Source organism: Triplophysa rosa, linkage group LG23 (genome assembly GCF_024868665.1).
Source record: "Triplophysa rosa linkage group LG23, Trosa_1v2, whole genome shotgun sequence".
Classification (NCBI taxonomy): Eukaryota; Metazoa; Chordata; class Actinopteri; order Cypriniformes; family Nemacheilidae; genus Triplophysa; species Triplophysa rosa.
In genome coordinates, this window is record NC_079912.1 from 1,698,453 (window position 1) to 1,721,096 (window position 22,644).

At 38.1% G+C, this 22,644-nt stretch overlaps 1 protein-coding gene across 3 annotated transcripts in view; it reads right to left on the reverse strand.

Moving 5' to 3' along the window:
• The window catches only part of LOC130546690 (SH3 and multiple ankyrin repeat domains protein 1), a 70,069-nt gene that overhangs the window by 27,086 nt on the left and 20,339 nt on the right, over window positions 1–22,644 (reverse strand). Inside the window, exons 6-15 of one of the 3 annotated variants that reach the window (XM_057322058.1) lie at window positions 21,453–21,604; window positions 21,056–21,223; window positions 16,981–17,097; window positions 16,708–16,785; window positions 16,435–16,501; window positions 16,072–16,256; window positions 15,864–15,994; window positions 12,907–13,031; window positions 2,898–3,011; window positions 1,536–1,614 (exon numbers count right to left, since the gene is read on the reverse strand). In XM_057322058.1, the coding sequence (XP_057178041.1) occupies window positions 1,536–1,614; window positions 2,898–3,011; window positions 12,907–13,031; window positions 15,864–15,994; window positions 16,072–16,256; window positions 16,435–16,501; window positions 16,708–16,785; window positions 16,981–17,097; window positions 21,056–21,223; window positions 21,453–21,604 (1,216 nt within the window). Of the gene's footprint in view, window positions 1–1,535; window positions 1,615–2,897; window positions 3,012–12,906; window positions 13,032–15,863; window positions 15,995–16,071; window positions 16,257–16,434; window positions 16,528–16,707; window positions 16,786–16,980; window positions 17,098–17,593; window positions 17,635–21,055; window positions 21,224–21,452; window positions 21,605–22,644 lie in introns of those variants that run through there. The other 2 variants (XM_057322059.1, XM_057322060.1) reach the window with 2 other exon arrangements.

A 22,644-nucleotide genomic window follows, 5' to 3' on the forward strand; every position in this document is an offset into this window, starting at 1 on the left:
CACGCCGATAACGTGTATTAAAATATATTTTAGATTAAAACAGTGTATGCTGATATGGGCAAGCACGTAGGATTTCTTTATAGCGCAACAGCACCATCCACTGGCCTGGCATGCATAATAAAGCGTTTTTACTCGTTTTCCCAGATCCATGTAAATGCAGATCGTTTTGATAACACTGTCGTGTGTATGTGAAACTTTTCAAAAACGCAAAGGAAAAACGTTTCCGTCATATTTTAAAGAGCAAAGTCAAAGTTATGTGGCTTTTGGTTATAAAACACACAAGAACCAATGATATCAAACCTGCAGCGATTCAATGCTTTCACAAGGAACTCCTGTCAACAACTTGCATTTCAGCAAGTGAAGAATGAATGAAGACGCACAAACGTTAGTGATTTTTGTAGCTCGATATACTGTCAACAAAGTACAAACTGTCATTTATATTTGAAGAGTTCATTTGCAAGAACAGATGACTCAAAAATAATGCTTTACATTGCGCAGTTGGGTTATTTTGATTAAGTAATGATAACTCAAAACAATACAGCTAACTAACACAATAAAAACATGATAACATAACAAAACGTGATTTTTGAAAGTTCTGTTTTTGCAAATAAACTCGTTTTTATCCAAAGCACCTTACTGAGACGAACCCACAAGCTTTGCGCTGCTAATATAATCCTCAATTACGCTACACGTACAGAATAGAGGCGAGTAAAAATTTGCTAAAAATGTCCCTGTAGAGAGCCATACAGATTTTAAACATACAAGGATTGGTAATGACTGAATTTGATTTTCATGTGAACTATCCCTTCACCACAGAATAGGAGAGAATTGTGGGATTGTGATGAGTGGGTGAGAGGTAGAGGGATATGAGCGGATGCTGGTAAACACTGCACACACTCAGCACACATAGCAACAGATGACCAACACTGCTTATATGTGAACTGGACAAACACACACTTATAAAAAACAAACTATCTGCAAAAAACAATGTATGCACATGATGTACATACTTACTGTAGTAATCAATGATTTTAGCTGATGTACTGTGTGTGTGCGTGCGTGCGTGCGTTAGAGATAGACAGGGAAAATGCTAGAGAGACAGAAGTGGCTCACGCTGCATGTGATAATGTTCCACATGAGCGCGACAGATCCAAACATTGTTGCATAATTTTTTAAGCGTCTGGAGCATTTGCATTCACGTCTAGTGGACGTAGAGATCTGCTTTTTTGCAACGTACCTGCAAATGTTTGAAGCGGAGAGAACCCACTGATCTTTTTAAGCATCCTTTTACAAAAGCCCCTCATCATAGTTTTACTGATTAACATTCTTATTCTAACCACAAAAGCGCTATTATATTCGGTATATTCCTTTGTATCTTTAACATAAATATTTGAGATATCAATCTAACCTAAAGTCACTTAATCATCTATAAAATAACAATTTATTTATTATTACTGTTATGATGTCTATGTAGTGTGAACATTTAAACTGGTTTCACATTAGAACAGGTGGATTTATTTTCGTTCTGTTCCCACCTGGGCACCTCGAGACCTTCGTACGTTCCTACAGTGTAATGACGAAACAGCTTCCTCTTCGCTTTCTCGCTGCGGCTCTCTGAAACACACACACACATTTCTGTTAGCACATGTAGGCGTGTGTGTGTGGAAGAGCGGTACTCTCACAGTGATGTGATTTGTGTGCTGTATGGACAAGATTACATGAGTAGGCAAACCAGCCTCCATAGGAAAATGCTTTGGGGGTTGTCCTCAAAAAAAAAGCTAAATCACTATTCACTTCTGAAAAGACAGATCCTGTTAGTTTTCTTTAGGAATTATATTTCAGTTAATGTAAAACGAAATAAGTGTCTGTTTAGGTAGTCACCGTCCAGATATTTGTCTGAGACATTTGTAATTTTTCAGAAAGAAAAGTAAGACATAGAAGTATGTGTGTGTGTGTGTGTTCATGTTTGTATATCCCGGTGGGGACCTAAACCTGAATACACACCAACACATGGGGACTCGTGTCACCGTGGGGACCAAAATTGAGGTCCCCAGGGGCAAAAAAGCTAATAAATTGTACAGAACAATATTTTTTACAAATCTAAAAATGCAAAAAGTGTTCTATGATCTTTAGGTTTAGGGATAGGGATAGGGGATAGAATATACAGTTTGTACAGTATAAAAACATTACGCCTATGGACTGTCCCCACGGGGATAGTCAACCAAAGCCTGTGTGTGTGTGTGTGTGTGTGCGTGCGTGCGTGCGTGCGTGTGTGTGTGTGCGTGCGTGTGTGTGTGCGTGTGTGCGTGTGGCAAAATTGAGGTCCCCATTGGCAAAAAAGCTTATAAATTGTACAGAACAATATTTTTTCAAGTCTAAAAATGCAAAAAGTGTTCTATGATCTTTAGGTTTAGGGGTTGGGTTAGGGGTAGGGGATAAAATATACAGTTTGTACAGTATACAACTCATTACGCCTATGGACTGTCCCCACGGAGATAATAAACCAGACATGTGTGTGTGTGTGTGTGTGTGTGTGTACAGGTTAAGCTATATTTGTGAGGGCCAAATGTCCTCAGTACCACAGTGAAATACGTGTGAACCCACTTGTGAGGACATTTTACTGGTCCTCACTAAATAAAAAGGCTCATAATTGGCTCAAATAGTGTTTTTCTTAATAGAGGGCACATGTTTGTGTGATTATTAGGTTAAGGGTTAGGGTTAGGGATAGGGGATAGAATATATCATAAGCCTGATATAAAATCAATGGAAGTCTATGTAATGTCCTCACTAGTATACTGAAACAAACCTGCGTGTGTGTATGTGTGCGTGTACATGTGTGTGTGCGAGTGCGCGTGTGCGTGCGCGCGTGCGTGTGTGTGTGTGTGTGTGTAGATCACCTGTTGGCTGTTCTTGATTCTGTGGCAACACCTCTTCTACACAGTCAGCCGGAAACCAGCCGGTTCGACCCTTCGCTGTCCCTTCCCAGAATCCTCCTTCACCCACACTGAGAACTGACAGCGAGAATAAACATTAAGGCCCAGTTTCGCAGACAAGGATTAGTTTAAGACACGACTATACCTTAGTTAAATTAGGATATTTAAGTCACTTTTATTAAAATGCCTTAGATAAAAACATTACTGATGTGCATCTTGAAACGAAACAATACCAATGACATAGTTTAAGATGTCACGGCATGGCAATTTATTTTCAGTTAACAGCCCAAACTTTCATTTTAGTCTGGGACTAGTTTTAACGGCTGAAGCATAGTTCCCTTTTTACGCGTGCGCCAGGGACAGCGTACTGGGCACGTGACTCAAATTTCGTCATCAGAATAGTAAACGCACTGCCGGAATTTTGTTACCTCGCGTACAGAGCCATTGAGAGAGAGAGTCGCGTCAACTTCGTTGACTCCAATGGAACAGTTTTTTCACAGCAATGGATCTCTCAATAGTTCCCGGAAGTTACTAGTAACGCATGGAGCTGCGACTAAACAGACCAACTGAGGTAAACTTCTAACCCATTTAAAGACGAAAGCCATTTAATTAATAAAAAAATGAAAGAAATAAAGCATTTAAAGAGAAAACATAACTTCCTGGAACTAGAGCTGTGACGGTTTTTTGTTCTTACCGCGGTGAAGACGCAACAAATCGTGCGGTTTGGCGGTTAAGCGCACCCAACAACACACCTCCACAAATCTACCATTTATAATAATTTTTTACATAAGCATAAAAGAGGCTTTTTCTCCGCAGAAGCTACAGAAAGAACAGGGTAACAATATAACGCACTTGTCCAAACGCAACTTGTTGAAACTTGTTTTTAACAGCAAATTATCATTAATATTATATAACTATTAATTAGGCTACATTTATAAAAACAACCTTTTTCAAAGCGCAACATAAAAAGGGAGTATCGGGCTAGCCTGTAGTACAAGTGTTCGGCTGTTGTACGACTACTGGTCCGCTTTAGTGAATCGGCGTGTTTCGTGCGAGGAAAACCAACATGTTCACTTTGTCTGGTTTCAGCGAGGCTCTTAACTAGCGATGTGCATGAATGTTCAAATATTGGATCCGCTATAACTATTCGAAAATTAAAAATGCTATTCTAATATTCGTATTTTTCATAAGAATGAAAACTGCGTCACCACAGGGTTAAGTTACCTCTGCAGAAGACCCTAGAGTTGTCACGTCTTATTTAACGCTTCTTCACTTCATCTGTAATTAGGGCTGTCACGGTTATAACATTTGACTGACGATTAATTGTCTAATAAATCATTGCGATTATGACGATTAATTGTCTGTTTTAGGGCTTTGACGATTATGACCATTAATTGTCTGTTTTTGAGCTTTGAAATTTAATTCTCATACATTTTTGATTCAGCGATTGAAACGACCATATTGTTCTGAATACAAGACTATGTTTTTTTCTTGGAAATACATAGGAAAAAATTGGGTCATCATAAATTTAAGATTTAGGCTTTTACCTGTTAATAATACAACCGCCAAATACTTGTAAATTAAGTAAATTGATCAGGAGTGAATTGAAGCCACCATTAAAATGCTATCAGTCACTTTTCTATCAGAAAAGCTTCTAGTCTGTTTTTTTCTCACTTGCAAGACTACAATAAAAGTTTACTTGTATGTTAATGAAATTTTGGTAGACTGGTTTTCACACTGAGATTATCTTAAATAATATTAAATTGTACTGCAGGTAATTTGTATGGTATATGCTTTAGATTTTTTTTTAAGTGATTGTGTTGTGGTGGTACATTTTACAAGTATTACCATGCTTTAATTACAATATATACACTAAAATATGCAATATGCAGATGCACTACAGCTCCCCCTAGTGTCTTCTATAGAGATGTGCAATAATTGCGATGATCTGAAACCATCGCGATGAGGTCAAACAATCGCGATGAGACGATTATTTAATCATCATGACCGCTCTATCTGTAATGAAATTATAATATACAGAAAATATAAAAAATCATTTGTATGTGTTCCTAAATCTTTGTTCACTCAGATCGCAAGCTAGTTTAAATATTTTAAGTTTACACGGATCGCATTTTAAGCTCGGCTCACATCACCATATTAAAATGTTTCAAAGCTGGTGAGCCACAGAATTCGTTAACATTACTTGCATTAGGTATAAAAATACCAACGTAATATTACAGTAAATGATTAACAATAATCCATTTATTACCATAACTTCGGAGCGGTCGTTCTTTGTTAATTCATTCGTTCGTTAAAAATATATTAAGCAATGCTAATTTCAACAACTTGAAACATGAAAATGTATATTTCACTGCAACTAATGTTAATGATTTTTCCCTTAGCATAACACTGGCACCTTTTTCCATACCTAAATAGCCTGAAGTTTCCTTAAAGAAGTTCAAAAAGGTCGTTGCATTCAGGTTACAGACTGTAAATACATTTTTCTTTGTTTTAAAACAGGCTGTGATTCCTTAGTTACCTTAGTTGAAATAAATACCTTATTTATTGATGCAAATGCAATGCAAAGCTAAGACAGACACTGACCATGAACGACAAAGAAAACAATATATATCACCAGAGGTGGGTAGTAACGCGTTACATTTACTTTGTTACATTTACTTGAGTAACATTTTGGAAAATATGTACTTTTTAAGTAAAATTTAAAGTGTGTACTTTTACTCTTACTTGAGTAAATTTCTAATAGAAAATCTGTACTTTTACTTCGTTACATTGCGTGACGTTTCTTCGTTCCTTCATTTTAAAACATGCTTTTTAAAACGCATTGTTTATTTCAAGGTTGTCGTCTCTTTTTACGGGCATTCCCGAGTGATTGATTCTTTTGAGTCGATTCTTTTGAAAGCATTAATTGAACAATGGGCAAAACCATTTGAATAGGCTAATGAATCAGTTCAAATGATTTGTTCAGTTCGCAGCACGATCTGAATCATCTGAAGCAGGATTACTCACTCCTCGTAGCGCGAAATTTAAGAACACAGAGAGCATTGGATGAAGTGGATATTAATCTATATCTATACAATAAAAACTGCAAATGTGTCATATTGTTGCCAGCAATAATAAATGCCCGCCATATGCGCGCACCCGCGCGACCTGTTCGTCAGACACCGCAACATGCGCGTAACCTGTCAGACACAGAGACGTGGGCTTGCAGAAATATACATTTGAAGAACAGAAGGAAGAAAACTTGTTGATGGGCGTGTGGATCACTGTTTACTGTTTGTTTACAAGTAAGAGCGTTTCACAACACACACGTGACACAACACGAGAAAACATGAGCTTTGTTCAAAAATGTGTATTTCACAGTGGTGGACAGTAACGAAGTAAATTTGCCTGAGTACTGTACTTAAGTACACTTTTTCAGTATCTGTACTTTACTTGAGTATTATTTTTTCTGAGTACTTGTACTTTAACTTCACTACATTTGAAAGACAAATATCATACTTTTTACTCAACTACATTTATAAAAAGGTCCAAAAGTAGAAAATGGTTTCTATGCAGCGGGGTTTCCTGTGTGCGCAATTTATCTGGCTTGCGATCTGCCAGGACCTTTTACTGTTGCCAAGTATTTCAGTTTTTCTAAGCTCGCAGTTTTCCGGCAAGCTTTGAATGGCCATTTGGCAGATTTTTTTAACGCAAATCTGGCAACTCTGGGATCTTCCCCGCTAAACTAATGTAAACGTAGGCGCTGCTACACCATTGATAGCGCTCTAAAAAGACAAATAGAACAATAAAAGACGAAAAGGCACATGTTAAAGTGTGGTGTAATCATCTGTGAGTTACGATCAGTCAAAGATCGTAGAAACATTGTCATGAAAATGATCGGCATAACGGCTAAACGGTAAATAAGCATCACATACACCTTGAGCTACACGTGCGTGTTAACTTCTGATCTGCTGCTATATCATTTAAAGCGATTTGTAAAATGAATGATGTTTTTACTGAAGTAACTATAGTTGAAGTATTCCTGTTGAAATAAAAACAATAGAACCCTGCCCAAAATACAACATAAAATGTAATGGATTTAATGGTTATAATGGGAATTGTACTATGGATACTTGCACCCTGCTGAAAAATCAATAGAAACTATTAAAGAAGTTATAATGGTTTTATTGGTTTTAAAGGGATTTGTATTGGTTTAAATGGAAACTGTAATGGTTCTACTGATATGTGATGGATTCTATTGGTGGGATGGTAAATCCTATTGGAATAAAACCCAAAACACACTACAAAGAGGAATTTAATTTAAAAATCTCATTCTAATGAAAAAAATCATAGTTTTTTTTCAGCAGGGATGGTATTTGCATTAAAACCACAGTATCCACAAATTTACCATTTTCTAAATATAGGAACCATACTCCAATTAATAATCTTTAGTAAAACCACAGCAACTAAACATACCATAGTTTCATTATAGGATAATTAGGCTAAATGATCATAAAGATTAAGCTGGATAAAGAAGGACGCGGTCTCTTGACATGTTTTCACCACAAAATTTCAAATCTATAGATTATTAATGATAATCTTAAACTACAATTTATTTTATTATTAAGTTTATTTATTTTATTTAGCCTTGTTGTGCAAGTTCTCTGGAGCTTGTGCAGAGGCAGCAGCTTTTGCCAGAGGGGAACTGGAATCCCCTGGTTGGGCCTGGGTTCTCCTGAGGTTTTTTTTCTCGATTAGAGTTTTGGGTTCCTCGCCACCGTTTGCATACTGTTTTTGCACTATCTGCCTGACCGGGGGGGCTGCTTTAGAATCTTAAAGTTTTACTTAATTAATATTGCATATAGGAATTTATTATCTGCTATATTTGACCTGTGCTTCTCTCTCCTTTATCCTAAATGTGTGCTCTCACTGAGCGTGTGTGTGTGTGCGTACTTGTCTGTGTACGTACGTGTGTGTGTGTGTGTTGTGTGTGTGTGCGTGCGCATCCGTGTGTGTGTGTGTGTGTGTCTCTGTGTGTTGGTGCGTGTGCGTGTTGTGTGTGTGGAGTGTTTTGTGTGTGGGTGTGTCTGTCTTCTGTGTTTTCAACCTTTTCTTGTTTTTGCAGGTACAACTTTGATTGTTTTGCTTGTAGTCAATATGTCTCATGTGCAGCTGCATTGTAACAATGAAAATTGTAAAAGCGCTATATAAATAAAGTTGAGTTGAGTTGAGTTGAGATTATGGTATATCTAAACTAAACATATGTGTGCTAAACATATAAAGCTCTTAAAGAAGTTGCTCACTGCAAAATTTGCCCCCATTGACTTTCCATAGTAGGAATAAAAATGACTATGGAAAGTCAATGGGGGCAAATTTTGAAGTGAACTACTCCTTTAATACAACTGATACTGTGAGCTACTCGGTGTATTCAGTAGGTTGCTTCAGGGGCATAAGGTATACGACAATAAAACAATGCACAGCTGACATAAAGGAAATTTACTTTTAATACTTGAGTACTTTTAAAAGCACGTACTTCTGTACTTTTACTCAAGTAAGAATCTGTCTTTACAACTTTTACTTGTAGTGGAGTAATATTTGACCAGTAGTATCTGTACTTTCACTCAAGTAAGGAAGATGTGTACTTCGTCCACCTCTGGTATTTCATTTAAGAGAGCACTGCAGATGTTCTAGATCATCTTAGGAAATGCTCTGAGTTTAGTTCATGCTTTAGTTTGACATGGTCTGTTATTCTAAATAAGTTGTGTAAACTACATTGACATCAGGACTAGATGAAATTTACAGAAATGCTTGTCTCTTCTGTGTTTGTTTATTCCTTAGTCTCTGTATGTATATTGCAAAGATCTGCTTATGATAATTAAAAATATTGATTAAAATGTAATATTAAAATATTGGCGTTAATATTCATTTTATGTAGTAGGCCTATATAATCAGATACAAAGTAACTAAGTAACTAGCTACGAGTAGTAGTTTCATTGCATACTTTTTTACTTTTACTCAAGTAGTTTTTAAAATAGTGGCTTTTACTTTTACTTGAGTAACAATTTCTCTAGTTACTTGTACTTTTGCTTGAGTAAAGATTTTGGCTACTCTACCCACCTCTGTATATCACAGACTCTCAGTACACATTTTGTTTGTTTTGTATGTTTTCTTTTTGTATTATACCATTCCGCGCAGGATTAAGTGCAGTTTTTATATATTTTTCTATTTCTTTTTTCCAACGTTGCTAATTTTTCAACATTAAAAAAACTATATACAGGATATAATATTAATGCGTTATGAATATTTAAAGATAATTGTAGGCTTGATGTGAAATTGTGACTAAATAAAAACGTAAAAAAATACGTCCTTATTAACTTAATTTAAATAAACGAATATTTGTTTTTATGAGCTCAAATATCCGAATATGAAATGATTGGAAAATGCACATCCCTACCCTACTCTTAACGGAGTGACAATGTTGCCAGCAGCTCGATGGAGTGGCAATTTACAGGCTGCCCCTTGTCAAAACCAAAATGTGCCCAAATAGGCGACACAACATTTGGCTTAGACACTAGATTCGTGGCCATTTTTTGAATAATGTTGTCAACTGTAAATACTAGCCTATACCACAAAAGAGAAGCATCGCTATAAGCAACTAACTGTTTACGTTATGCTTTAGTCTTTTATGCCGGTGTTTGTGTGTATTTTATTGAACATTATCTGTAGACATCACAAGTACTGAAACCTAGCATTTAATTAAAAATAATCAGACACACACACAAAATAAATCCCCCATATGTTTAATGGACTGTCCCTCTTCCTTGCGCGGGAAGCAGTTTTTTTCCCCAGAAGCCCTTGAACATATAGGACTAAAGACAGTAATTTATGATTAACAATTAATTATTGCGTTTATAGTTCATATCCCACACCATATGCACTCTTGTAACTTTAACCAGCAAATAAATAAAATACTGAAGCGTCTGAAGAACGACAGACAAAAGTCTTTTTTGACTCACTTTTAGGTTACTCGGAACTAAGAGCAATGTAAAACACATCCACGCCCGTACGAACTAAAACTGCTCATCCTTTTTTTCCGGGGATCCAAACTACCGTCACCCATAACGTTACTTCTAGCGGCGCATGGAAAAAAACACTTAGTGCACCAAATCAACATTAGGTATCCATTTCTGTGCGCTACAATACAAAAACTGTGTGGTGATGACCTCAACACCGTGGTCGGCATCTCATTACTGCGGTGATGCGGTTATCGTCACAGCTCTACCTGGAACTATCTGAAGGCTCCATGAATCACGTGACGCTCCAGCGTTTTGGACTTCCGTTGGCATAACTCTCTCTCTCAATGGCCGTCTCTCATTCGTATGGCTGCGTCCTCCAGAGGTCTCATTCGAAGCCTGTTACGTCATCGAGGCTGTCTCGTTTCATAAAAGCAGGTAGGACTATCCGGAGGCACCCTTCAAATGCGACCTTCTTTGACAGGAATTCGGAGGATACATGAGCTGTATCCTTCGTTGCTAGAGATAACCCAAGCTGTGTCTCGTTTCGTAAGGCTGCATCCTTGTGTCCTCCAGAGGTATCATCCTCTAAAGGATGCGGTATACGGAGGATTCTCAACTTAGAATTAAACTAGACATCCTTAGTAGGACATACTGGCAGAAAAGGAGACAGGAAGTACCACGTTGCTATGACAGCACTTTGCACTCGAACACCACATATTTGATTGAATATGCAGCTGCTGCCGTTTATTCAACACATGTTTTTTAACAGACGTTCGCCAACGCAAAGAATTGTGGGTTATCTCTAGCAACTAAGGATTAGGGTTGGAAATCGTTTCAATTTTATCGATTCCAATTCTGCTTATCGATTTCGATTCTTATCGATTCCCAGTTTCGATTCCACAGTTGAAGTAAAACATTTAGATATCAACCTGTATGGTCATTTAGCCTGCTTATTGACTTGTTTGCAAAATATATTTATATATTTATGAGCAGCGTTTTGTGTATATTTACACATAGAAACACCTTTTCTGATTTATTACAATTTGTATTATCATAGTTGAACTACATCAAGGTTAAACTGCAGTTACTATAATGCAACTATGGTTAATTTGTGATTCCTGTGCTTTAATGCAAATTCTATAGCTAAACTATGCTTACTATAGTAAAAAAATATCGATAATTTTCATAAGGGCTTTTATTGAGATATCACGCATGTACTTTTCTGAAAATATGCACACAGGAATTCAAATTTTAATCTCAAGTATCCGATTCCTATTCCTTTCGATTCCGATCCAATTCCTAGCCTTTCGATTCCGATTCCAAATTGGAATTGATTTTCGATTCCCAACCCTACTAAGGATACACCGCATGTGTCCTCCGAATTCTCGTGAAAGTAGGTCGCATTAGAAGGGTGCCTACAGAGTGTCCTACCTGCTTTTATGAAACGAGACAGCCTCGATGACGTAACAGGCTTCAAATGAGACCTCCGGACTAAGGACGCAGGCTTCCGAAACGAGACACAGCCCCACAATTCTTTGCGTCGACCAACGTCTGTTATTTGAATAAACGGCAACAGCTGCACATTCAATCAAATATATGGTGTTTAAATGTTAACAGTTTACAATTTGTGTCACGTTTTTTTAATCTTAGCAGGCATATGTAGCAAATAGATTTACAAGTGTTTAGTGATTTTTAAACGTTTTGAAATAGTAAGGCAAAAATGTATATTTGTTTAACTCTCTTGGCATTGTTTGGGGTAGAAAGTAACCAACTTTTACCTCTTAAATCATGTAGAAATCATTTTAATTAATGTGACAGGTGTGCGAGTACAATGTGTTGTCATAGCAACGTGGTACTTCCTGTTTCCTTTTCTGCCAGTATGTCCTACAAAGGATGGCTCCTTTAATTCTAAGTTGAGAATCCTCCGTATACCGCATCCTTTAGAGGATGATACCTATGGACGACACAAGGACGCAGCCTTATGAAAAGAGACGCAGCTAATGGCTCTGCTCGCGTACAAAGTATGCGCAGGTAGCGCATGCGCATTACATTTCTTGCAGTAATTAGTTTAACCACCAGGTGGCAACCGTGTCCAGGGAGCATCGATTCAAGGTAGTATAAGAAAACCTGACCCCTGTAGGCCCGGAGAGGTATTGCAATATGTCGTGATGTGCATGCGTCAAAACCCGTGTGTCGAAAGCAGAGTGTACTTTGCAAGGCTGTGTGTTCGGTTGTACGCGTACACGCAAACAAAAAAAAAGAAGTATGCTACAGGCTTAAACCTTGTCGGTGAAACCGGGCAAATATCTTTAACACAGACAAAAGAAATAACCAAAAGACGAATTCGTGATCTCTACAAATAACACTTCTGTTTTAAACCTACTGTTTGTGCTGTTATTGCCATAACATTTATTCCAATGTTTATTATTAATAGCATACATTTAAAGTCACAAGGTTAAGCATTACAGTGGTTGTAAGTTTTTGTCACAGTGCTGTTTTTGTGGTTTTATAAAAGCAAAATGATACTCAAGTAAACCTCCTCTTAGCAACAACATAAAAGACACGAATCTCTAGCAAACGCTTACATTTATTATTAATTTCATCAAAATAAACAGTTCTGCCAAGCAATATAGTTTATTATCCTAACTGTGGGCTGCGTACGGTTGCCAAGCAATGTAGCAGCTTGGCACATTAATATAGAAAGTGCCGTCACAAGTGTGCGTTTTTCTGCATGTGCGTTTCAAGCATGCCTCGTCCAATCAGATATTCAAGTCAGATGTTTTATAATACTGTGTTAACTACAAACAAGAGTTGAGCCAAAAACAAGCATTAATAGACATTTGGGTAACATCAGACTGTCTTAAAAACAAGGTCAGGCGTGTTTTTATATCCAAATTACAAAGAACACGCATTAGGAAAACAATGTTTTCATGCTGACTTTAGAAAGATGTTCTGACCTTTGACCTTGTCTCCTTTGCTGAGGTTGATCTCGCGTTCGCCGTGAGCTGAGTGGGAACGTGTCGCCACAAACACGCGACCTGGAACAGCACTGTACAGCCTCTTCCTCTGACCTCCGACCACTCTGTAGTGAACACAGAGTCATGATGTACATGTAGGGCAGAAAGCGACATCCCATCCAAGGCTCTTTTACAAACTGCGCCAAGGAATAAAAAAACTGTGTGGGTGAGTAAATGATGTGTGCCAATGCCAAATCTTGGCATGGTTTTCATTTTTGGGGGAAGTGTCCAAGGATTTGGTTCAAGAATGTGATCGTAAGAACTCAGAACTTAGGCCTAAAAGCTTCACAGAACATGAATATTGTCTGGATGTAACTAAATGTCCAAAATCGAAAAAAGGTTTTCGAATTGGTCATAGAAAAGGTATTCGCTACTCGTACAGATGCAATTCATAAGGGTCATATTGAGCAGAAATAGCTCGGTTTGGTATAAAAAGACGTATTCACTTTTTACTGTGCCGGGTCATGTGTCTAAGCCTCCACGCCAGAACAAACAAACAAAAAACAGGTGAAAGAAGATGGAATCTGATAAATGAAGCGCAGCATAAAGATGAATCTGTTGGAGAGGTTTATGAGTGAGAATTAACTCAGTGTGGCAGTGACGCTTTGGCCAGAAGCCTTACAGAACAAATCACGACGTGCAAAACGATGACTCACAGCTTCTGTAACATATAACATAAGATAAGCAACACAAATCAGTGCTGACATTTTTAACATTTCAAATACATACGACGATAGAGGTAAGATTTATATACAGCATACACAGTTAAAGGGATTCTGTCATCATTTACTCACCCTCGAGTTGTTCTAAATCGGTATACATGTCTTTGTTCTGATGAATATTTGGAAGAATGCTTATAACCAAACAGGTTTTTCCCCCCATTGACTCGCATAGTAGGAAAAAATACAATGACAGTCAAAAGTGCCCCAGAACTGTTTGCTGTCCTACATTCTTCGAAATGTCTTCTTTTGTGTTCAACAGAACAAAATAAATGATAAAGTAATTTTTTCTACTACGGGAGTCAATGGGGGGCGAGATCTGTTTGGTTATAAGCATTCTTCTAAATCTGTGTTCATCAGAACAAAGACATTTATACAGATTTGGAACAACTTGAAGGTGAGTAAATGATGACAGAATTGTCATTTTTGGGTCAAAACAGGCTTTGATTATCTTTACAATGCTTTCATTTACATCTGCTGTGGGTATATGCAATGTAATGTAAGTGTGAGTCAAATCATACAATATGCAATAAAATACATTTTTATTAGGGATGCGCTGATTTGTTCATTTTGGCCAATAACTCTGTAACATTGGAAGCCGATAACCGATATATTGGCCGATATACAGAATCTAAATATTAATATAAACTTCCCCAAGACTGAAACAAAAGTCAAAAAGTGGACAACTGCTTTTATTTGAAAACATTCAGAGCAGAAAACAAGGTAACCATTAGTTCGCTTTTTCCCCCTGAAAATCATGTACCAAGCCTACTTTACACTAGTTAACCATTCTTTAACCTTTAAACTTTCCCGGTCTATTTTTTTATTTAATAAACAAATTATAGATGTTCTTCCAGATCAACCCAGAAATGTCTAACAGGTCTCACGACAGAAAGCATTCAGACAGCAGATATGCTTTTGTTTTTCTAGAATTTACACATTCATTAATATCTACATACTGTTCCTACAGCAACAATGTTTTGCTAATAGCAGTAAGTGAATGATCATGACAGAAAGATACTGTACTGTACTGGATTTTAACTGTGAGCAGTGTGCAGCTGAAGAAGTTTGACCAGAGGAAATTATTTATCGGCCAAAATTTTATTATCGATATGGCTGATCATTTATCATGCATCCCTAATTTTTATTCTGTGGGTGAATATCATCTGTGTCCAGGTCACATTTCAACTCAAAAGCAAAGTGCATGTCCCTATTTATAGCCTTTGCATTTTGACATAATTCTGTCTGTAATTTCGTCAGATTCTTACTACATTAAATGCATTCGTTTTTAGCTACGGTGACACCCATAATTTCAATAATAAATACACTTATACATTTTTGTAGTACAAATTCATTTTTAGTATTTACGTTAATTGCAACAGAAATAAGAACACAATTTTTGGGCAACGCATTGTTTTGTCACGTAAGAATTTGCGAGCATAAAAAAATGATAGATACAAATACAAAAATGGATAAATAAGAGCACAAAAAACGTAATTAAAGCCTGGAGGCATCTTGGAAAAAACACCTAATAATTTACGATGCCCTAAAGTGTTTCTCTGCTCCATATGTTAGCTGGAGTTTCTCTGGTTAAAGAGACTGAACAAGAGATTATTTTAGCACTGATTGATCTTTGTATCCCAGTTTTAAACGATCTGTGACATGTACACCCAACACACTGTTAAAGAATAACTAACTAAAGGTGGGGACATTTTTCCGTCACACTGTCGTGTGCATGTAGTTTTAAAACTTAGGCAATAATCATAAGCAGCGTTTGATTTACAAGATCCCTACACAGTGAGCTGGGGGCATTTCTTCGTCGTAAAAGACAAATGCATTGAAATGTCACATATCGCACAACTATCTAGCAACAGATTTAGCTGAATTAAAACATGGGATGCTTTGACAAAGTTTTCATACTGCGGTGGTGCGCAAAGACTTGTGGGTAAATTTCCCTGTGAAGTGGTAAATTGATGTACACTTGAAGCTACACTGTTATGCAGTGCCCTTGAAAACTTTTACAGCACATTATATTATGAACATGTTGTGCATAGCTTGGCAGCGCTAGCCTGTCTCTCTGACAACAAAACCAACAAACAGGACCTGCTTCCAAAAACCATCACCACAAAAAACCTGTCGACGGCACCCGGGCGAGAAGATTCACACGTCGCTACTCACCCCTGCCTTCCTCGCTGTTTCTGCGGCTTCTCCTCAACTTCTCCTCCCTCTCTCCCGCGTGACGGAGAGCGGGTGCGAGCTCCACGTGGACTGCTAGAACTCCTCAGAGCGAATGAGGCCCGGCGTTGAGTCTGCGAGGAACAGAAAGGGAAAGGATTGATTTGGTGGCCGATGTTCGCTCGTGGTCCGGCGGTGGTTTGAATCGTACCTGTGAAGGTGGCACATTGGAAGCGAGGGTGGGCTGAAGCACGGGGTCCGCTGAGGTTGTTGTCACGATGTTCTCGCTCTTGGCACGCATCAGCGGGTGGGGATGCTGAAGGCCGGCCGTGATGGCTTGATTCGGGACACCATCCATGAAGTGAGGAGAATATTTAGGGGTTTCTAAAAAAGGAACTGATAAGGAGAAAAAGATTGAATGATGGAGTCTCATATTCTTTTTGTCATTATAAAAAAACACATTTTACTTGTTTTTGAGGGTGGTACGGCAAATAGATTCCGATTACTTTCTGTACTTGAGTGACATTCTCCCAAACCTGCATTTGACAACATCATTTCAGAGAAACACACTTACCAACATCCATGTCGTTGTGATTTTTGATGATTTCTCCAAGCTCAAAATTGCCAGACATCACAGCAACCTGCAACAACAGCCATGTAAGGTTTTCTGCAACACAGTAATCTGTCATTTGAGAATATGAGGACAGCCTTTGTGATATAGATTCCAAAACAACCAACCAAGTCATCAAAAATTAGGATACAATGAAAAATGTACATAGCATAAAATATGCACATACGCGTGCCTGACAAAACATCACTCTGGCTAAAACAGATAACTCATAGATACCTGAAAAGGGGTTTGACCATGTTTGTTCTTTATCTCCTTTTTGGCTCCTCGGTAAAGAAGAACCCGCATGCAGCTCTCCTGATTGGACAGAGACGCCCGTTATCAATAGTATTTGGGAAACATTTCTTAACAGTATGTTTCACAAGTCACAGCCCAGACTCATCTTTGATCTTGCGAATAAACTTTAAACAAGGCAGAACTGTAGACATGATAAACAATGACCCACCCAAGATTATACTAATGACACAAATGTGAGTTTGGCCTTGATAGTACCTTGTTGTAAACAGCACATATGTGGAGGGCAGTGTTCCCTGATGCATCCTGGGATGTGGTGTCTGCTCCATAGAACAGGAGGTGCTCTAAGTGCTGGGCAAAACCGTGCTGGCACGCCTGCAGTGAAGAAAACAAAGGTGAAGAAAGTAAACAGTCAGTAACTCAAGCAAAGCATGCAGCAAATGTTCAGAAATGTCTATTTTGTCCTGCCGGGTTAAATTCATTAACATGTTTTGGTTACCTTAAACTTTATTTTTATCTACTGTATATGCCCGCCATCGGCCAACCTGCTCTAGTTTTCTTTTCTTGGCACTGGTTTTAACATATCTTTAATATCTCCTGCTCATTCGGTTCACGAAACTAGCAAACACAAAATCAAATCTCTCTGATTGAGTTCAGAAGATGTTTCATAATCTTCAGGCTCTTGAGGAACTGTGGGTGTCGTACAGCAGCCAGGTGAGATGTGGTGAGCGTATTGGGGAAAGGGAAATGGATTGTTTTATTTTTGCACATAAACCGCTTTAGAGAAGAAGACGGAAAGAGAAAATAGAAATAGAAACGCAAACGACAAACAAGCAGGCAATGGATGAGATGAGACATGATAGATGGGTACCTGTGAACTTCAACCTCTCCAAACGCCTCTTCGTGTCTGATCTATGGAGAGAGACAGAGACACACACATAGGGTGGGCTATGGACAGGGTGTTTTGATAGAGTTCATTTAAAGTCCCCGTGAAGAGGAAGTTGCGATCGTTTTTACTTCCGTATTTTGACGCATTTCCGAGTGAAATGGAATTTCGAATGAGAAAAATAGTGGGTGTGGCTTTCGTCTTTCTCTGCGATTTGATTGGATGTATAAAAACAGCCATTGCATCTTGAAACGGAACTGGCAGTAGACTGACAGTTGAAGGGGAGGAGTTAACGGATGCTCCACCCAAGCCGTCTAACATGGATAGTCATTACAGGAAGGAAGTGCATTTTCAGATTTTAACTCAAGATTATGAGGGCACACGATTGATAAACGATTTACAATAAACGCTGCAATATTTCATGAAAAAATTGGCATTGTAATATTTAATTTCACTTGGACTTTAGAGATGCCTAGACTTGGAGATGGAAACTACTTATCCTCGTAGATGTGGATATAACTCGATATATAGAGCTTAAATCCTTTGTCCCCGTTTGCTTGTGCAGGGGCAGGGGACCAGGCATCAACGATGCGGTGTACATCGTTAATGCTTATATTTGGCAGATCTTGAAGACATCTTGTAAACACTGACATTTTGTGCGGTGCGAGAGCAAACCGGAAACTGACATGCCGACTTCTGGCGACAGCGGAAGTTCGTCGCTACGCTTGTGCACAGGGTTGTATTTCAGTGCTTGAAATCAGTTTATAATTTGCGTAAAATTACAGCTCGTGATTGCTTTTCGTCGGCAGATACCACAGGAGCGCATCACTTCGGCAAGTAGGAGAAACCAGTGCGAGTTTTTCCTGTGTTCTTTTATACATATACATGTACATGTACACGGCAGACTGAAGAATGAATTAATACTGAATAATGTTTTGGCATTTTGCACAGGAATAGAATATATGATTCGTATCCGTTTAGCTTATAAGGCCAAGTGTAAATAAAAAGACTTAAAGCTATCCGATCAGAGAACGCATGAAGTGACCAGGTGTACAAAGGCCCTGTTTTATATGTCCTTCGTTTATGTAGGCTACACAATTATTAGTCTCAAGCCTCAGACGTCACGCCCACGGACCATTGGCTAAACGTCTGATGCATAAGGCACACTTTTCTGGAAACACTTCAGCACGTTCAAAGTCGTCATCTGATTGGTTGAATTTCACAGGATTTCCGGGAGAAGTGCGTGTCGTGTGCTTTAACGGTCCGCCTGGAAACAACACGAAGCCGCCTAAACTAAGAAGTAAGCTGTCGTGTTTACAACGGTTGCTATAAGAATTCAGCACGATCGACTAAACGCTTAATTCTTAAAAGTATGCGAGGTTCATGGCATGAACTTATAATCATTTTGTTATACTGTTAACTTTTGACACGTTCGTGAATTTACACCGGTCTGTTACTGCGGGGACATTTCCACGCCTCTCATCATGACGCGGCACAAAACAAAACGTGATTGGTTGCTTTACCTGTCAGTCATATGGCTTCTTGGGCAAGCCTTGGTCAAAGAAGGCGGCGATAAGTTCCAGACCAGGTCTGGCTACGCGAGAATACACAATTATGTGAAAGAGAACGTGAACGCACTTTGAAATGACCGTACTCTGATGGCAAATTATTACGCAAGACATCTGTAAATGCCAACCCCACAACACACTTTGTTTTAAATAGTAACAACCACATGTACGGAGGTATGTTTAATAGCGTTACTGTATGTTAAAACCTGTTTAAAAACTTAAAGTTTAAACACAAAGCAAAAATGTATTTTTAGGCTTTGTAATTGTACAAGGCATAAGCCAAACTAAAATAACATTATTAATCAGTATTTTTTGTAAGTAGCCCACGCCGATTTTGGAACGAAATATTTCAGAAGAAACACAAGAACAGAAATGTTAAATTACTGATTCTGCTCGGAGAGGAACACATTTTTTTTTTCGTTTTTAAGCCCTGATAAAAAAGTCTTAAAGGAAGACCAAAGTCTAGCTGCTTACAAATAAACTCCTCAGGCATTAGAATGAAACAGCAGATATGAGATGTGTAGAAACATGAGGTCAGAGAGCGTGAGTAAAGAACACGATTCATAACGTAATAAAATATCCCTTACGAAAATTTACCATGGTTTTACTACAGTTAAAACCAAAAAACCATGGTTACTGTAGTAAAACGATGGTTATCACAAATAACCATGGTTTTGAAAACCATGCTTTTCGTAAAAAAAACATAGTAAATAGGGATGTAACGATTCACCGTGAGCCGGTTGAAAATCGGTTATAATGAGTGACGATTCAAATAGGTTGAGGTGTGAACTGAATCGCAATACATTTTTTGAACAGCAGGGCCCGCTATTTTCACTGCAAATCTAAACGTGGACATGCTGATATTTCTTAAATGCAAAAAAATCCAAGAAAAGCTCAGACAGTATTAGTTTGTTTATATTAAAGAGACTTTTTCTATTATTAATTTGTTATAAAATTGCAGTTTAGTTTTGTTATTTGAAATAAAACATAATTTTATTATACAAAGAAACATGAAGCATTTAAGAAATAATGCAAGGGAAGTTGTTCATTTCTAATTTGTTTCAACTCATTTTGTAAAAATAAATCGTGAGTAAATTGTGAATAAATCGCATCGTGAGATCAGAATCGTGACTCGCATCGCATCGTGAGCTGAGTGAATCGTTACATCCCTAATAGTAAAAGATGGTTACTGTAGTAAAACCATGGTTTTTGCCCAAAGTAATCAATGCACCAAAAAAACATGGTTACTACACTTGTACCACATAAAAACATGGTTAATTTTCGTAAGGGATGTGTTGTATTCTCAGGATTGCTGTAATGGGCTTTAAAGTGTCTTGCTCGATGGACTTCTACCATCAGGAGAGAAACGGGTTGAAAGTGAATTTCTGAACAAGTGGGTTAAAATGTTGACATTTATAATATCTAAAGGAAACACTATCGCCCTCTTCAGGACTGAGGTTTGTTATCACTACTGTAACACAAGAGCACATGTAAAGTTCGATCATAGAGGATAAACAGAAATGGAGAGTGACTTCCTGAACAACTTAGTTAAAATGGTGTCATTCATATATATCTCATCTAAGTGCGTGTAGTTTTTTTCTGGCTCCAGAATCATAAAGGTCTGTGAGGAAAAGACCGAGTTGGAGAGAAGGAATGGGAGAAATAAAAGTGTGAGAGACAGGCATGGAGACTCTACTGATCTAGAATGAGAATTAAACAGCCAAACAGAACAACGAACAAAACACAAGGGATCGTGTTGTCTGAACGTCAATGAAACATCAGACTCGCAACAATATCTCTAAAACAGCATTTTTGAGTTATAAAATGCCTACTTTTGATTTGATGTTAATAAATTAAATAACATGTGACACACACACACCTGGTGCGACTCGTCCCAACCGTTTTCATCTCTGACCCCCAGTCGTGCTCTATAGTACAGCAGTGTTTCACAACAGGAGGTGTCGCCCCCTGTCAGCACCGAGTGGTATAGCGGCGTTAGACCACAGCGATCTCTGTAATCTGGAGACGCTCCCATAGACAGCAGCACCTTTACAAACAAAGATTTACAAACACATACTATAAAGTGTCTTAAAATCTAACTTTTTAGCATTAAGAAGTTGACCATATTCATTCAGGTTCCTGGTCTTATTTAAAATCATTTATAAGTGAAAGCTATACCAAAGAAAACAAAACATTTGCCTTTTTTCGGCTGACATTATTAATGTCTGTTTTTACGAGACTGAGTTGCATTTGTACATCTCTTGGTGTATTTGTACCAGAAGTGCAGATTGGTTGTGCGCTCTGACTGCTTTATGCAGGGGTGTGAGTCCGTCTCTAGACCGGAAATCCATATGAGCTCCGTTTAGCACAAGAACATGAATCCCCTCAATGCTCAGAGTCCCCTGAACCGCCAGGGTTAACGGAGACTCTAAAAAACACAAAATCACATGCTCAGACTTCTCTGAAGCGCCAGGGTTAACACACATGAGAAACACAAGAAGATTTTATTAAGAGTAACACGCGACATGCTGAACGTTTCTGTGGTTTGAACACAATGAGAATCCCGTACAGCTTCAAACTAAATGAACATGCTTCATGTAAATAAACCTCTGCCAAAATGGCTGGCATAGCTTTGAGTCTAAGGTAAAGAAAATAAGGAGATCCTGACAGAGAAATGACAGTCATCAGAACTGAAAAGGTCAAAGCAACATGTAAATTTATTAGTCTTCCTTATAGCCAAGGCAGCATTGCCTCCAAATCCTAATGGCCATGCAAATTACCAGAGGTGGACAGTAACGAAGTAAATTTACCTGAGTACTGTACTTAAGTACACTTTTTGAGTATCTGTACTTCACTTGAGTATTATTTTTTCTGAGTACTTGTACTTTAACTTCACTACATTTGAAAGACAAATATCATACTTTTTACTCCACTACATTTATAAAAAGGTCCAAAAGTAGAAAATGGTTTCTATGCAGCGGGGTTTCCTGTGTGCGCAATTTATCTGGCTTGCGATCTGCCAGGACCTTTTACTGTTGCCAAGTATTTCAGTTTTTCTAAGCTCGCGGTTTTCCGGCAAGCTTTGAATGGCCATTTGGCAGATTTTTTTCACGCAAATCTGGCAACTCTGGGATCTTCCCCGCTAAACTAATGTAAACGTAGGCGCTGCTACACCATTGATAGTGCTCTAAATAGGCAAATAGAACATTAAAAGACGAAAAAGGCACATGTTAAAGTGTGGTGTAATCATCTGTGAGTTACGATCAGTCAAAGATCGTTGAAACATTGTCATGAAAATGTTCGGCATAACGGCTAAACGGTAAATAAGCATCACATACACCTTGAGCTACACGTGCGTGTTAACTTCTGATCTGCTGCTATATCATTTAAAGCGATTTGTAAAATGAATGATGTTTTTACTGAAGTAACTACAGTTGAAGTATTCCTGTTGAAATAAAAACAATAGAA